General features: G+C 43.1%; 1 protein-coding gene across 2 annotated transcripts in view; it reads left to right on the forward strand.

Annotated features, from left to right (window-relative positions):
- Window positions 1-12,229, forward strand: part of LOC115180419 (conserved oligomeric Golgi complex subunit 5) — a 96,947-nt gene that overhangs the window by 30,317 nt on the left and 54,401 nt on the right. For both annotated transcript variants that reach the window (XM_029742482.1, XM_029742483.1), the window contains exon 7: window positions 9,074-9,204. In XM_029742482.1, the coding sequence (XP_029598342.1) occupies window positions 9,074-9,204 (131 nt within the window). The remainder of the gene's footprint in view (window positions 1-9,073; window positions 9,205-12,229) is intronic.

Here is a 12,229-nt window from a genome sequence, read left to right on the forward strand (position 1 = left end):
GGCGCTTAGTTGAGTCTCAAATATGTGCAACCATGTTTCATCAGTTATTTCAATGTTAAGTTCCTCTTCCCATTTCTGTTTAATATCGTTTGTAGAATGTTTCTTTGAGGATTGAATACCCAAGTAAAGATTTTAAATCGTTTTGAGGTGCTCGAGGGTCAATCACTTTTATCTCCCTTAAGAAATAGTGTCGAACTTGTAGGTATCTGTAAAAATCTTGTTTATCCAAGCCATGTTTTATACTTAGGTCCTGGAAGTTATCTAGGTCCCCATTTCCTTATAATTGTACTGAATGATGTGATGCCTTTCTGCGTCCACTGTTTAAATCTGCTGTCCTGAGTTGCAGGGATGAAGCTGGGGTCGTATGCGGGCCAACTCAGCAGTTTGACCTCTCTGTCTAAATGATTTTGCTTAACTACCTTAAACCATGTCTTAAAAGAGAAATGAATCCACAGATTTTGTCTACTGTATATTTCTATTACCATGTCCTTATTTCCCAAAACTGACTGTATGGGTGTCTCTGTCAAAGTAGTCTTGGATTCGTATTCTGAATTGCACCAACACACCAGAGGTCTCAATTGGGCTCACACAAAATAATCTTTTAGGTTTGGTAAGGCCATACCCCCACAGTTGTTTGGTAATTGTAATGTTGTATATCTAATTGTTAGTCTCTTACTGTTCCAGATAAACCTTGATATCCGTTTATCCCACTAAACTGTTTAGGTGGGATTTCTATTGTTATTCCCTCTAAGGTTGGGTCCTGTCTTATTGCCTGTGCTAATGGCTCGACGTACAAGGAGAAGAGTGTGGGTGAAAGATTACAGCCTTGTCTTGCCCCTCGCTCTAATTTTACCGTTCGTGACAAATGTCCATTTATCTTTATTCTAGTGGTCGGACATTAATGCAGTGTTTTGATGCACTGTATCACTTCTTTGTTGAAACCAAATCTTTCCATAACTTGGAATAGATAATCCCATCCCACTGAATCAAATGCCTTTTCTGCATCAAGACTGATTAATGTAGCACTTGTATAGCACTTCTTTTGGCTGTTATTGATGCATCTAGTTTATAATCCGTGTTAAGAATTGCAATAGGTCTATAGGAACTGCATTCCCTTTTATCTTTACACTCTTTTGGGATTACAGATATGATGGCTTCTCTCCATGATGGTATTAGACCCCCCTCCCGCAGAATCCAGTTAAAACAGGCCTGAAGTAGAGGTGTTAGTTGTTCTCTGAAGGCTCTGAACCATTCTGAAGGGAAGCCATCAGTGCCTGGAGATTTGTTTGCTTTTAGATGAGATATTGCATTGTTAATTTCTTCAGTAGTTATTTCTGAAGTAAGTCTATCATTTTGCTCTGTGCCAATCAAGGGGAGATCAAGGGAGTTCAAAAAATGCTCTATTGTCTGTGCATCTGCTTTCTCTGGTTGATTGTACAGATTTGTGTAATATGATTCAAATGCATTCTGTATCTCATCCAATTTGCATGGAATCTTCTTTGTTTTGTGCTCTTTTTTTATTTTGAATATGGTATTCTGTGCTTGTTGTTTCCTGAATCTCCATGCTAGTAATTCTGTTGCCTTTTTGAGCCTGCTTCATAATATTGTTGTTTCAGGAACCTGAGCTTTTTCTCTACTTCTTCACTATAAATCTGGTCAATTTCCTGTTTTACCTTTTGAATCTCTCGTAATAGAAGAGGATCTTTGTAATGACTAAATCGTTCTAAGTTTGTTCCTGTAATTTCAGCAGTTTCTGTGCCTTAATCTTTTTCTTGAGAGATGATGTGGCTATGATCTTTCCTCTAATAACCGCCTTAGCTGCATCCCACAATGTAGCAGAAGATACTTCCCTGTTATCGTTCTTCTCCAGATAGATGTTCAATTCTGTCTTTATTGATTCCTTGAATGCTGGATCATTCAGCATGCTGGTATTACGCCTCCATAGAGAATTTCTTGGTTTGCTATCAAGGTGTAGAGTAAGGTAAACTATGATCTGATAAGTCGCTCTGCCCGATCCTACAATCCTTAAGCCTGTGTCGATCTGCATTGTACATGAAAATGTATGGCTGAATAAAAAGTATATTCCCTATCTGTCATGTGGATGTCACGCCATACATCAAGCAGTCCTAAATCCTGCAATATCCTATTCATCTTTTTAGCAACTAGGCTAATTTTCCTATTTTGATTTGTGCTGTCCAATTTTGAGTTTCAAATCATGTTAAAATCCCTTCCACACATAAGAGTGCCAGAGGTTTATGTGGCAATTAAATCAAACACCTTCCTGTAGAAGGCCAAGTCAGTAACTTCCTTGTTATCCAGTTTACATTTAACAGCTATACATCTACCCTCCTTGTCTTTTATTTCTGATATAAACTGAATTTGGGATCAAGATTGCAACGCACCTTCTACCCATTTTGTAAGAAGAAAAAAAGGTATTCCTATATCCCATTTTCTTGAGTCTCTCGTGTTCAGGTGTGGATAAGTGAGTTTCCTGCCAGAATAGTATGTCAACTCTCTCCCGTTTCATCTTTGATTTTAGCTTACTTCTCTTGATGGCACTCTCCAGTCCGTTTTACATTGAGACTTATGACCTTAAATTCCCTAATGATGCATCGATATAAAAAACCCCACCTGTGCACCATAACTGCCAGCTTAACATGAGCCTAAAAATGAACGAAAAATCAAGAACGTTAAAAAAATAAACCAAAGTGGGAAAATCTAAGCCCTTTTTTGACAGACACACAAATGCGCGCACACACGCCCCAGCATTACTCCATTCTGAATCATTAAACCTCACTGAGGTCACATCACTGGTAACAACACGGATTACCTTCTGGGCTCTCTGTGATGACCTCATTGACTGACCCTCTTTGATGACCTCACCCAGTCTGCCTGTTTACTGATGACGGGTAGGATAGCAGAGTGTTCTTCTATTATGTCACTCTGTGTGAATCACCTCATGTCCCTTTGACCTCTGAGTGTCTTTTCTCTCCTTCGTTTCATCCCTCTCTTCTCCCCCTCACTCATGGCCCCATACCGAGAGAGCTGATTTTAGTGTGTTCTGCGTGTGGTCAGTGGTCATCTGAGTTCAGGGGTCATCCGGTAGCAGGCTGAGTGCAACCCACTGCAGCTGGCTGGCTGTGTCTCCATACGTGCATATATTTGGCCAAGCTGAACACAGTTGAAATCTCTTCACTGAACGACCTGTGAAACAAAATTGTGTATTTCCCTCTTAATAAAACATGGAGATAGTGTGATAATCTGGCTGGTGAGATCTGATGCACTAGGCCCCTCTTTAGACCCTGGAGCTGGAGCCTCCTGTCTCTTCCTGTTGTTCACTGTCCCACTGGGAGGGTGTCCAAGCCACCCCTCACACGCACACACTTCCTGTTGCTGTGGAGGGAGCATGTGTTTATGTGATGCTGTCTGAGGGGTGTTGGGAAGGCATGGGAAAGGACTGAGTGCCAAGAAACACTGGGGGTGACCTTCAAGCAGCACGGAGGTCACACGTACTCGCATACTGTACACACAGTATGTGAGTGTATATATATATATATATATATATATATATATATATATATATATTATATATATATATATATTATATATTATATATATCACACATACATACATACATACATACATACATACATACATACATACATACATACATACATACATACATACATACATACATACATACATACATACGTGCTCTGCTGGGCAAAAAAAACATCTCTATCTTATTCCTCTTTGTCTATTTCACATCTGTGCTTTGGCAGCAAATTCACACCGAGGTTTATGTTAGCAGTTACACACAAACAAGTGTGGAAACGGGTTCTGTGTCGCCCCTGTGTCCCTGGTGTCCAGATATAATGACTACAGAGCTATTTTAGCCCTACACTCTGAAACTGGTTCTCAGAAACCTGCGTTAAAAAATGAGGAGAGAGGTTGATTCCTACTGTCCACAGTCCCTGTCTCTCTCTGCCCTTTCTCTTCCCTAATCCTTGTGTCCCCTTGTGTGTGGATTTTTGGCGTTCCCGGCCCAATGACTAACAAACACCATTCTCTATCCTCTCGTCCATCTGACAGACAGACAATAGAAGGGAAGCTCTGTGTATGGAACCAATGAGAACTCATGGTACAGTTGCTACAGTCTGTCCAATCACAGGCAGGCAGAGACAATAATGATCATTTGTCTCTAGTTGTTAAACAGTGCACTAGTTTTAACCCTTTCTCTGGTCAACATAAGGAAAAATAGGTTTTTATCTGAGTGAGTAGGACACTGTCACAATAATGACTCTGACTGTACCAGTATTAGAGCTATTCTCTTCAGCTTTATGTATGCACTTAAAACCGTGTCTTTACCAGCCATCCACACTGACATTTACTGGATGCTTTATGGTAACATTGACTCTCTCTCTAAATGGCTTTCACACCTGTAGTAGTAGCCTCCACTGTCACGCTATGGTGTCCTGGATGGTTGCATTTTCTCTGGGAATGTGGACAATCCAATGTCATTTCACGCTATCTCTGCGGAATTAGCTGTCGTCGCTATTGATGTTACTTGCAGGCTTTCTCCTTTCCCTTTGAAAGTGAAACGAGGAATCGTTGTTGCTCCTGCTACATTGTGTTCTTGTGAAGACCTTTTTAAGAGGTTCACATATTGATGGAGCCAGAGAGCTGAGGCGTATATAGCAGAAGTGAATTTAGCCTTCCAATTTGTGCTAAATAAGCTATCCCAAGAAATTGTCTCCCCCCCCTCTCGCTCTCTTTCTCTTTCTCATTCCTCCCTTCTAATTTAAAAATGGAGGTTCTCAGGACAAGAACAATCTCTCTCTCTATTTGTCGCCTCCTCCTTATCAGCTGTGAAGTAAATTGCAGGTTTTTGTGAAATTGTTTCAGTATCCTCTCCCCTCCTAGCGAGTGTCCAGTCGGCCATATTGAATCACAGCTAATGTTTCTTATCAGAAGTCCCTTTCTCCCCTTGTAATGGCTAAATTGTGTTTCCAGGGTCACAGTTGGAGTTATTTTCAGTGTATTGCCTCCTGTTTCCCAGGCTGTGTTGAGAAGTGTCTGCTCAGTGCAGATAAATATGGCCAACGATGAGGCAAGCTGATTGATGTGGAACCAGTAGCCTCCACTGCCTGTGAGTAACAGCTGCCCAGAGCAATGGCACACCACAGGCCCAGTGTAGAAGCACCACAAAAAGCCAACAACTTGCACATCATGGTGCCAGCAGTGCCATGCCAATCCAAAGAGCCCACTGAGGACCTTGCTAGCCGTCACTACCTGGCCAGTGGCCAAGCTGGAAAGGTTGAAATACAGCATTTTCTAACCAGCATTTCTCAACAACAAATTAGAAATCCCTTAGCCCCTCAGAAGGGAATGGTTATCTGAGGGGCTACCTGGGCCGGCCATAGCCTTTTGGGGGCTAGGCCAAATTAGGTTGGGGTATGAAAATGTTTTGCCCGCAAGGTGCCATGGCTTTAGATGCTTCTGATAGGCTAATTGACATCATTTGAGTCAATTGGAGGTGTACCTGTGGATGTATTTCAAGGCCTACCTTCAAACTCAGTGCCTCTTTGCTTGACATCATGGGAAAATCAAAAGAAATCAGACCTCAGGAAAAAATTGTAGACCTCCACAAGTCTGGTTCATCCTTGGGAGCAATTTCCAAATGCCTGAAGGTACCACGTTCATCTGTACAAACAATAGTACGCAAGTATTAACACCATGGGACCACGCAGATGTCATACCGCTCAGGAAGGAGATGCGTTCTGTCTTCTAGAGATCCCAGAACAACAGCAAAGGACCGTGTGAAGATGCTGGAGGAAACAGGTATAAAAGTATCTATATTCACAGTAAAACGAGTCCTATATCGACATAACCTGAAAGGCCACTCAGCAAGGAAACCACCATAAAAAAGCCAGACTACAGTTTGCAACTGCACATGGGGACAAAGATCTTCCTTTTTGGAGAAACGTCCTCTAGTCTGATGAAACAAAAATAGAACTGTTTGGCCAAAATGACCATCGTTATGTTGGAGGAAAAAGGGGGAGGCTTGCAAGCCAAAGAACTCCATCCCAACCGTGATGCACGGGTGTGGCAGCATCATGTTGTGTGGGGGTGTTTTGCTGCAGGAGGGACTGGTGCACTTCACAAAATAGATGGCATCATGAGAAAGGAAAATTATGTGGATATATTGAAGCAACATCTCAAAATATCAGGTCTTCCAAATGGACAATGACCCCAAGCATACTTCCAAAGTTGTGGCAAAATGACTTCACAAAGCCCTGACCTCAATCATCTAGAAAATGTGTGGGCAGAACTGAAAAAGCGTGTGCGGGCAAGGAGGCCTACATACCTGACTCAGTCACACCAGCTCTGTCAGGAGGAATGGGCCAAAATTCACCCAACGAATTGTGGGAAGCTTGTGGAAGGCTACCTGAAATGTTTGAGCGGAGTTAAACAATTTAAAGGCAATTCTACAAAATACTAATTGAGTGTATGTAAACTTCTGACCCACTGGGAATGTGATGAAAGAAATAAAAGCTGAAATAAATAATTCTCTTTACTTTTATTCTGACATTTCACATTCTTAAAATAAAGTGGTGATCCAAACTGACCTAAAACAGGGAATTTTTACTAGGATTAAATGTCAGGAATTGTGAAAAACTGAGTTTAAATTGATTTGGCTAAGGTGTATGTAAACTTACAACTTCAACTGTATATACATACATATACACACACATAAATATACATAAATATACAGTACCAGTCAAAAGTTTGGACACACCTACTCATTCAAGGGCTTTTCTTTTTTTAAACTATTTTTTACATTATAGAATGATAGTGAAGATATCTAAACTATGAAATAACACATGGAATCAAGTGGTAACCAAAAAAGTGTTAATCAAAATATATTTGAGATTCTTCAAATAGCCACCCGTTTCCTTGAACACTCTTGGCATTCTCTCAACCAGCTTCACCTGGAATGCTTTTCTAACAGTCTTGTAGGAGTTCCCATATAAGCTGAGCACTTGTTGGCTGCTTTTCTTTCACTTTGCAGTCCGACTCATCCCAAACCTTCTCAATTTGGTCAGCATTCCATCACTCTCCTTCTTGGTAAAATAGCCCTTACACAGCCTGGAGGTGTGTTGGGTCATTGTTCTGTTGAAAATAATATGATAGTCCCACTAAGCCCAAACCAGATGGGATGACATATCACTGCTGAATGCTGTGGTAGCCATGCTGGTTAAGTGCGCCTTGAATTCTAAATAAATCACAGACAGTGTCACCAGCAAAGCACCCCCACACCATAACACCTCCTCCTCCATGCTTTACGGTGGGAAATACACATACGGAGATCATCCGTTCACTCACACCACGTCTCACAAAGACACGGCGGTTGGAACCAAAAATCTTAAATTTGGACTCCAGACCAAGGACAAATTTCCACCAGTCTAATGTCCATTTGTGTTTCTTGGCCCAATCAAGCCTCTTCTTCTTATTGGTGTCCTTTAGTAGTGGTTTCTTTGTAGCAATTCGACCATGAAGGCCTGATTCACGCAGCCTCCTCTGAACAGTTGATGTTGAGATGTGTCTGTTACTTGAACTCTGTGAAGCATTTATTTGGGCTGCAATTTCTGAGGCAGGTCATTCTAATGAATGATCCTCTGCAGCAGAGGTAACTCTATTTCTTCCTTTCCTGTGGCGATCCTCATGAGAGCCAGTTTCATCATAGTGCTTGATGGTTTTTGCGACTGCACTTGAAGAAACATTAAAAGTTATAGAAATGTTCCATATTGACTGACCTTCATGTTTTAAAGTAATGATGGACTGTCATTTCTCTTTGCTTATTTTAGCTGTTCTTTTAGCTGGCTCAAACGCATTAAGAAGGAAAGAAATTCCACAAAATAACTTTTTAACAAGGCAAACTTGTTAATTGAAATGCATTCCAGGTGACTACCTCATGAAACTGGTTGAGAGATAGCAAAAGTAGTGTGCAAAAGTACCAAAATAAATGACTCTGTTGGTAAGTTAGTGTACCCAGCTAATTGAGTGACTGACATAACAAGATGGAAATCGCTGATGTACAACCAAATTTCGAAATTGCACCTTGTGTATTCTACTATTCTAACGCTCGACGGTAAGTTGAAACCCCGCCTTAGTTCCCCCCCAAAATATAATAATATATACAGATTTTTTGGGGGGTGGTCGACCGCCTATGTCGCTTATGCCCAGGACCGGCCCTGGGGGCTGCCCCACACACACTCTTGCCTGACACACACACACACACAGGGCCCAGCATACTATGGATTTGTATTTTAGTTGTGTCTGTGAGTGGATTGTTTTTGGATTAGATATTCTGCTGTCCAATCTCTTCTCCCTGGCCAGTCTGCTAACTGACTTCTCCCGCTCAGCGCAGAGCAGGGAGTCTAGACAAATAATAACACCCGAAATAGCTTTTATATGTGCCTGCCTGCTCTCTCCTTTTGGATTGCACTGAAATGGTAGCTTAAGCTTTCCCTACCTGTGTCGCTGGTTCACATTACCTTTTGTAACAGGGTTTTGAAAGATACAACTGTCTATTGTTTTTAACACAATTGTTTGTAGAAGGGACTGAAGGTGTTTGTGAGCCATGGGAAGGTCTTAATGAATGTTACCGAGGGGTTAATTGGATCAACTCATCTGCATAGAACATCTGGCTGACACACACACTAATATACACACGCATGTTTAAAATTCCACATGTACTGCTACTTTTCCTATTGGCTGCAGTTCCACCTGTTTTCGATATATAAACAGCTGTGTGCTTCTTCCTAGTTAGCATGTCATGTTTTCCCCTTGACTTCACTCTCCTCTCTCATCCTCTCTTCTCAAATCAAAACTGTAGAAGACTGTATTGTAGGAGGCTGTGGTTTTCTATCGAAATAAAAATAAATCACGCTAATGTCATATTGTCAAATGTCGGAGGGTGTTTTTCTACACACACACACACACACACACACACACACACACACACACACACACACCCTCTAACACCCTGTTCTCCTGTCTCTCTCTCCAGACTACCTGTCCCAGGGGGTGGATCTGTCTGGTATTGACGTGATCGAGAACGACCTGCTGCTGATCAGCAGAGCCAGACTGGAGGTGGAGAACCAGGCCAAGAGACTGCTGGAGCAGGGCATGGAGATACAGGTAGGGGACACACACAATCAAATCAAATTTTATTTGTCACATGCGCCGAATACAACAAGTGTAGACTTTACTGTGAAATGCTTACTTACAAGCCCTTAACCAACAGTGCAGTTCAAGAAGAAGAAAATATTTATCAAGTAGATTAAAATAAAAATTAATAATTACAGTAACGAGGCTATATACAGGGGGCACCAGTACCGAGTCAGTGTGTGGGGGTACAGGTTAGTTGAGGTAATCTGTACATGTAGGTTGGGGCGAAGTGACTATGCACAAACAAACAAAAAGGGAGGGGTAGGGGTCAATGTAAATTGTCCGGTGGCGATTTTATGAATTGTTCACCAGTCTTATGGCTTGGGGGTAGAAGCTGTTGAGGAGCCTTTTGGTCCTAGACTTGGCTCTCCGGTACCACTTGCCGTGCGGTAGCAGAGAAAACAGTCTATGACTTGGGTGACTGAAGTCTGACAATTTTATGGACTTTCCTCTGACACTGCCTATTATGTAGGTCCTGGATGGCAGGAAGCTTGGCCCCAGTGTTCTATTGGGCCGTTCGCAGTACCATCTGTAGCGCCTTACGGTCAGATGCCGAGCAGTTGCCATACCAGGCGGTGATTTAACCAGTCAGGATGCTCTCGATGGTGCAGCTGTAGAACCGTTTGAGGATATGGGGACCCATGCCAAATCTTTTCAGTATTCTGAGGGAGAAAAGGTTTTGTCGTGCCCTCTTCACAACTGTCTTTGTATGTTTGTACCATGATAGTTCGTTGGTGATGTGGACACCAAGGAATTTGAATCTCTCGACCCGCTCCACTACAGCCCGTCGATGTTAATGGGGGCCTGTTCAGCCCGTCTTTTCCTGTAGTCCACGATCAGCTCCTTTGTCTTGCTCACATTGAGGGAGAGGTTGTTGTCCTGGCACCACACTGCCAGTTCTCTGACCTCCTCCCTATACGCTGTCTCATCATTGTCGGTGATCAGGCCTACCACTGTTGTGTCGTCAGCAAACTTAATGATGGTGTTGGAGTCGTGTTTGGCCACGCAGTCGTGGGTAAACAGGGAATACAGGAGGGGACTAAGTACACACCCCTGAGGGGCCCCAGTGTTAAGGATCAGCGTGGCAGATGTGTTGTTGCCTACTCTTACCACCTGGGGGAGGCCCGTCAGGAAGTCCAGAATCCAGTTGCAGAGGAAGGTGTTTAGTCTCAGAGTCCTTAGCTTAGTGATGAGCTTCGTGGGCACAATGGTGTTGAACGCTGAGATGTAGTCAATGAACAGCATACTTACATAGGTGTTCCTTTTGTCCTGGTGAGAAAGGGCAGTGTGGAGTGCGATTGCGTCATCTGTGGATCTGTTGGGGCTGTATGCGAATTGGAGTGGGTCTAGGGTTTCCGGGAGGATGCTGTTGATGTGAGCCATGGCCACCCTTTCAAAACACTTCATGGCTACTGACGTAAGTGCCACGGGGTGGTAATCATTTAGGCAGGTTACATTCGCTTCCTTGGGCACAGGGACTATGGTGGTCTGCTTGAAACATGTAGGTATTACATGCGGTCAGGGAGAGGTTAAAAATGTCAGTGAAGACAGTTGGTCCGCGCATGCTTTGAGTACATGTCCTGGTAATCCGTCTGGCCCAGCGTGAATGTTGTGAATGTTGACCTGTTTCAAGGTTTTGTTCACATCGGCTACCAAGAGTGTTATCACACAGTCATCCAGAACAGCTGGTGCTCTCGTGCATGTTTCAGTGTTGCTTGCCTCGAAGCGAGCATAGAAGGCATTTAGCTCGTCTGGTAGGCTTGCGTCACTGGGCAGCTCGTGTCTGGGTTTCCCTTTGTAGTCCGTAATAGTTTTCAAGCCCTGCCACATTCGACGAGCGTCAGAGCCGGTGTAGTAGCATTCAATCCTAATCCTGTATTGACGCTTTGCTTGTTTGATTGTTTGTCAGAGGGCATAGCGCGATTTCTTTTAACCGTTCGGATTAGTCTACAAAGAAAATGCGAAATAGTTTGGTCACATATTTTTTGCCATTTGGCCAAAATGAGAATTCACTGTAGCCTTAAACAAGCAGGCCCAAGATGGGTTTCAGTTGGGTAATATATGACCCGGTGTGGCCCAGCTGACGCTGAGTTCCAGTGACGACGCCCACTGAGATGGCTTGGCCAGCAGCACAGCTCACTGTGAGGACCAGATGGTCATCACTGATCTACCTCTCTCTCTCTCCCTCTCTCTCTCTCTCTCTCTCCCTCTCTCTCTCGCTCTCTCGCTCTCACTCTCTCTCTCGCGCGCTCTCTCAATCTCCCTCTCTCTCTCTCTCTCTCTCTCTCTCTCTCTCTCTCTCTCTCGCTCTCTCTCTCTCTCTCTCTCGCTCTCTCAATCTCCCTCTCTCTCTCTCTCAATCTCCCCCTCTCTTTCGCTACCCCCTCTCTCTACCTCTACTTCTCTACCCCCTCTTTTGCTCTACCCCCCCACCTCTCTCTCTCTCTCTCAATTTCAATTCAATTAAATTTGCTTTATTGGCATGACGTAACAATGTACATTTTGACAAAGCTTACTTTGGATATTTACAATATTAAAATAATAATAATCAATATTGTCAACGGGACAACAGTAACAACAATAACCAAGGGTCAAAATAACTATTTAACAGTAGCAATATAGAGGACATGTGCAGGTTGGTTGGTCTGTCAGACACTGTCCCTCATCTTATGGCAGGCAGCAATGTAATGCGCTGCCAACCCAAAGCTCTCTGCATCCTCCCCCATCAGAGATGTCTTTGAAACCTTGAATAGGGTTTAAAATGTATTTTTGACATTTTGTCAGGAAATGCAGCGCTGTCTCAGGTTCTGCTGTGGTGTAGTGGTTTCACACCTTAGAAAAACCTTGACAAAGTACAGGCTCAGTGAGCACAGCCTTGCCATTGAGAAGGGTAGACACAGGAAAACCTGGCTCCCTGTAGAGGAAAGGCTGTGCTCACTGAGCCTGTACTTTGTCAAGGTTTTTCTAAGGTTTTGATCAGTAACCATGGTCAAAT

Source organism: Salmo trutta, chromosome 40 (genome assembly GCF_901001165.1).
Source record: "Salmo trutta chromosome 40, fSalTru1.1, whole genome shotgun sequence".
Classification (NCBI taxonomy): domain Eukaryota; kingdom Metazoa; phylum Chordata; class Actinopteri; order Salmoniformes; family Salmonidae; genus Salmo; species Salmo trutta.